The sequence below is a fragment of the Sitophilus oryzae genome, unplaced genomic scaffold, assembly GCF_002938485.1.
Source record: "Sitophilus oryzae breed Bouriz unplaced genomic scaffold, Soryzae_2.0 scaffold_857_pilon_pilon, whole genome shotgun sequence".
Taxonomy (NCBI): Eukaryota; Metazoa; Arthropoda; class Insecta; order Coleoptera; family Curculionidae; genus Sitophilus; species Sitophilus oryzae.
Window position 1 is genome coordinate 6,453,320 of NW_022147480.1, and position 5,858 is coordinate 6,459,177.

The following is a 5,858-nucleotide window of genomic DNA, read 5'->3' on the forward strand; positions in this document are numbered from 1 at the left end:
TTCCTCAAAAATTACGACCGAGGAAAATGAAACATTTTCGTTGATTTAAGTAAGAACAATATTCGGATTCTCACGCGGTTTTTAACAGTCACCAAACCATCTCAGATACTGGTTTTTGTCAAAGCATTGAGACTGTATGATGAGTTATAACTCAAGGAAGAGGGACACAATCGATCTATAAGGTCGCGGTGATTAACTTCCACCCTCCCATACAATCTACAATTTACAATGGCCAATTCATCCCAAAAACGAAACTCTCAGCTATTATGCAGGGTTTACAAAGCAAAATCTCGCAGTTATACAGGATGAATCTTAAATAAGTGCAAATATCTCTTACGCAATAAAGATTCAGAATTTCACACATCTCACTCTAATTTAAGTTCTGACACTGCCTTTCCAAACTTGTACACTTTACATATAACCAATTATAAAATAAACAAGAAATAACACAAAATAAACCCAAAAATGCCGAAGATATCAGAAAAAAAAACAAATCAAATTTAACTTTCAAATGAAACGTCAAACAAAACTGTCAAAAAGACTCCTTCCTTTTAGTCATTTTATTCGACGATTCAGTCTATAATAATGATATACTAGTCTAATATATTTTCATTAGTTTTGAGACCTATAAATGCCTGACACCTGTTGCATTATTGGTCTTCACCACGGAATGTATATTACCATAAAACGATAATGTTTATAAATGTGTTTAAGCCGATCCTAAAATATCCCCTATTAATACTTGTCAGAATTTATGTAGATATTAGAATGCATTTACGCATTAGTTTTTCTATAAAACATCGCTCACCGAATGCGTGGTGGAAGTTGAATAAAACATCCTTATTGATGGGAACCAAAATACAATGAAAAGGATGTATTCAACTTACACGAATGTTTATATTTTAATAGGTAGATATTAAACAAAACATGGAAACCCACCAACTTAAAAAGTAACATGTATCCAAATCCATTGATATAGGTATTGATTGTAGGTACATGACTGTAGGTACAGGATTGTTTGACCCACTCTTAGTAAAATGCAATACCTAATTCATCAATTCTTTATACAGAGTGTCCCAATATTCCGTGGACATAAAACTACTACGTATTTTTGGAACCAAATAAATTAGACACAATTTTACCTCTATACAAAAGTGCTTCGTTTGTTTGCTAGAGGGCACCAAACTTTAAAAAATAAACACATTTTTTTAACCGACGACCGATTTTTTTTCCTAAATGGTCTTTCTAGTATTTACTGCATATTTTATCTCTTGTAAAAACGCCATCGAGCATATTTTTTGAGGAAAAAAATATTTTTCCAAAACTAATTTCAAAAAAATGTTTTTTGTCACATCAAGCTATGGCCTATGGAGGCTCATAAAATCTATTATGCTATTAATAATCCAGTTGGCGAAAAAATGGAATTTTATGTTAGTATCACAAATCATATTTGACAATACGCGTCATAAAGAGCTTAAAAAAATTATTAAATTTTAAATTAATTAACGGTCGGGTTTATTTTTGATTGATGCCCTCTAACGGACAAACGAAGCACTTTTGTGTAAAGGTAAATTATGTGCGTTAAATTAATTTTGATTCAAAAAATACGTAGTTGTTCTATGTCCATGGAATATTGAAATTCCCTGTATATTTTGTAGGTTTGCTTTGGAAAAATAAATTCTCCAAAAATTTTTTCTTAAAAACTATGTGGCGATTTTTTACAAGAGACAAAAAGTGTAGTAAATACTAGAGGGACTATTTTACGAAAATAAAGTCTGTCGTCGGTGGAGTTGGAAAATATTTACACTAAAATTTATGTAGGGGTAGGGGTAGTTTTCACTCTTCCCGTACTTTTTCTTGATTTCTGTGAATGTCAAATGTTAAAGCATTTAGTAAAACATAGACACACAAAATCTCATTCAAATCGAAATTACGGTCCTCAAAATATCTGAAAAAATTGTTTTTTTATAATTTTATTCCCTCTGACGGACAAACGAAGCACTTTTGTATAAAGGTAAATTGTGTCCAATGAACTTATTTTGATTCCAAAAATACCTATTAGTTCTATGTCTACGGAATATTGCGACACCCTGTATATGAATCGAAAACTCCAAAATAATCAAAAATTTTGAAAATCTTACCTTAATGAAATTGATTAAGATCGTTGCGCTCGTACCTACTAAAAAAGTGTCATAAGAAAAAAACAGGTATGTAATGTTCACACTCTGATCACTAAAATACGAGTAGAAGAATCTCTGTCAGTTTGCTACGTTTCCTAAAAAGTCTTGCTTTATTACTTAAAACATTACTTAAAGAAAAATATAAATTAATACCAAAAAGACGCACGGCAAAAACAAACAAACCGGCACGACGCGTACAAAATCAACACCGCTCGCGATTCCCTGCTACCGAACCTATCTGCAATCTACGTTCGGCGAGCGACCGCCCGCGGGTTACGATACTATTCCTCACACAACGCAACGAGACAGACAGAGACAACACCATATACCGCGGAAAGTGACGTACCGTCGGCGATGAAGGGGGGAACAGAGCGGGGGGACGATCCCCGACCGGCCAAACAAAACAAATACGCGAGACTGGCCGAGAGTCGCGGAGGGCAGCCTGCCGCGACTTACTACGTTACTACGCGGCCGTTGGGGGAGTATGGGGGGAAAGGGGTTAATACTACGGCGCGCGTAGTCGGCCGGCTCGGCGGTGGAGGAGGAGGCGGGTAGAAACTGAGCGCGAAACGTCTGGACCGCTGCGGGGAGCTAAGGGGGGAGCGCGGCGGTTTGGTTTGGGGGAGATGATAAGACTGAAACAGATGTTAATTCTGTAATGGCATTTATTTCATACTGTCCCTGTATATCGTTTCTTAAGGCAGATTTCCACCAAACAGTCAAAACCGTGACAAAACAAAGACTCTGTCGTTTTCAACAAAACAGCAACTGGAGTTTCCAAAATAAGAGACATGTTGGCGATTTTTTGATCCTATCAGATTGTCTATTTGACCATTCCCAACCATTCCATTAGAGGATCGAAGAACTGTTAATTCCGAATGGTATACAACAATTTGTTTGCCAACGATCTTCGATGAAAAACTTTCCTGAAGAATAGTGGAATATAAAAAAAATACCACAAGCTATCAGCACCGTACCATCCATCAACAAATGGATGGTACGAACAAGCGAAACTGTATACCGTGCTGGCAACAGTTACTTTTGGGTCGGCATTTACATGTGTGGAAGTAAATCGCATAGGGATTTTATTAAGTCGGAGTGAGAGAAATGCGACCGACAGACGCGACGCGCGACGGTGTGCTGTTGCAGCGTTGCCGATACGCCTTTCCCTATCAAGTAGAGTAAAATCACGATCGCAATCCGCTTATTTTTAAAAGACTTTTTTTTCAAGAGATAACTAGATAAAATCATTAGACTTGTTTCTGAGCATCTGAAATAGAATTATAAGGATATCGTTAAGGTGTCATTTTTTTTATAACGAGAAAACGTCAGTAATCACGATAATTTAAAAACTCAACTTTTTAACACATAACAGGCCATAACTCAAGAACCACTTTAGATATTGAAACTTTTTTTTATTTTCAAGATCGGATATTTTACAATATGTTTACATAATAAAAATTCGATAAGGTTGTTTTTTCCATTCAAAAATTGTAAACAATCCATCCATTTACTTTTAGAGCATAGCAATTTTCAGCAATCGTGTAATTTTTTTATTGATAAAGATTTTCGCATACTGTCTACAAAGAAAAAATACAGCAGAAATATTAACAAAGTTCTTGAAAAACTACAATCTATTATTTCTAATAGATTTCGAGATATCGATTTTTGAATTCAGAGTTCTAATAGCGCGACCACTATCGAACACCCACTCACAATTCCACCTTATTTTACCAAAATGCAAGTGTTTCTAGCTTGCACTTAAAAAAATTCAAGCTATAGGGAAAATTACAACGACTCGTTAATAAATAAACAGATCAAGTATCACGAAACGTAATTAAATCGTGAAGCTGAGCGCATGACGTACACCTTTCCCTAGAACTTTAAGTACTGACAGAGGCTGACAGAGGTATTGATTGGGTCGACCGGTCAACTGCGACAAATCTGCTATATCCCCTTCCACGTCTCTTAGCGATGTGCACAGTTTCTCGGTTTATTTCATACCGTCCTATTGCATTATTGCAACATTTTTCCGAACAACCAAATTCAATCACTAACTATGTTTTGAAGCGGAGAATCGATTGCAAAAGTCCATTAACTACGATTTCTGGCTATTTATGTTTTATTTTAATACCGAATATAGTTACTAACTACAACATCTTTATACAATGAAATTGATCTTTAGACGCATTTTTCTCGGAAGTAATAAAAAGTAAGTTAGTGACTTTTGGCAGCAATGGGACGATACGTTTCGCAACGTGTTTACTGTCCTCTCTTTGTTCAGTACATTATAAACGCATTTGTACTCTTCTTACATACGGAAATCTCGACCCAAGACTAACCTTTGCCAGCCCTTAGTATACAATGAAAACTACGAAAGCGACACTACAGCGTCATCTTAACCAATTCCTTCGACAATATCGCAAAGCAGCACATTTCACCACAGGACAGTCCCCAGCTCAATTGTTCTTAGGTCGAGACCTTCGCACTCGCCTCAATCTAACGAGACCTGATGATATATCAGCGAAAGTGTTAGAAAAACAACGAGCTGAGATGCAATTCACTTTTCGCACCATGGAAGATGGACAAAGAGTGTATTTCCTATCTGGAAACCAGAAGCTCGACAAATGGCTCCATGGGACAATTTCTAAACGACTAGGTGATCTCCACTATGAAATCAACTATCAAGATAAACAAATAAGACGTCATATAGACCAAATAAGAACATTTCAAGGACAAATAGAGGTACCAACGTATGATCGTCAACGCCATATTCGTTATTATAAAGAAACACCAACTGCACCAGCTGCCAGAACATCAATTCGTGAACCAGAACCTCCAGTGATACCAGGGAATACACCTCACACTCCAAGGATACCACGAAGATCAAATCGAGTAATTCGTTTACCGATGAGATATTCACCAAATTGAAAAGAGGGAGGAATGTTATATATTTATCGGAGTTCATCCCTATCTGGAATACCTGAAAAACTGTCAAGCTCATGTCATAAGTTTAGTTTTGAATTTTGAATGACTTGTTAATAGACCCATTACAGTCTTGACAGTCTTCTTGTCTTTGTTATTCAGATCTGCCGTAAGTTTTGGCTAATGTTATTGTCGCGACCTAGCTTGGGGGTTGTTCGCTAGGGTCGCTATACCAGGTTCTCTCTCTCTTAATCAAAACAACCATGAAGAACAAACACATTTATTTAGCATAAGGTTTACAGTGTGGATAAAATTATTGGGACGATTTCAAGAAATGCCAAAACTTAAGGGTTTACTTAAAGAAGTACTTACCAGAATATCTTCAACGTCGTCTACTGTCTTCTGCTGATTCTCTCGCAACCAACCATTGACTAACCTCGACTCACTGACTAGCCAACTAACTGACTAACAATGCGACTAACCCCATCGACGGACTAACCAACTAACCAACTCATAATGCGATCTCCTAATCTGATCGCAACTAACTCTTCCTGACTGTCGTCAGCATAGCCTTTTATATTTTCTATGTAATTATTAATATCGTCCAAGCAGTTCTTTAAGACCACATAGCTACACAATCTTTCCCCAAGAGCTGTAAATGTAGTAGGTTTGAGTATACTTTACCTCAGCTTACCTTGAAAGTATTTCTTTTCTTCCTTTTTTTATCCTTACTTTAATTTTTTTGTCTGTCTC

The 5,858-nt window shown here is 36.5% G+C and overlaps 1 protein-coding gene across 1 annotated transcript; it reads left to right on the forward strand.

The window, feature by feature from the left end:
• Nucleotides 1-4,544: 4,544 nt before the first annotated feature.
• On the forward strand, nt 4,545-5,111 carry LOC115889860 (uncharacterized protein K02A2.6-like). The gene has a single exon (XM_030909938.1). The coding sequence runs from the start codon at nt 4,545-4,547 to the stop codon at nt 5,109-5,111; it is 567 nt and encodes a 188-aa protein (XP_030765798.1).
• The last annotated feature ends 747 nt before the right edge of the window (nt 5,112-5,858 follow it).

Excerpts from the sequence above, each read along its gene's own strand:
- LOC115889860 (XM_030909938.1), top strand. The coding sequence starts at position 4,545 with ATGAAAACTACGAAAGCGACACTACAGCGTCATCTTAACCAATTCCTT.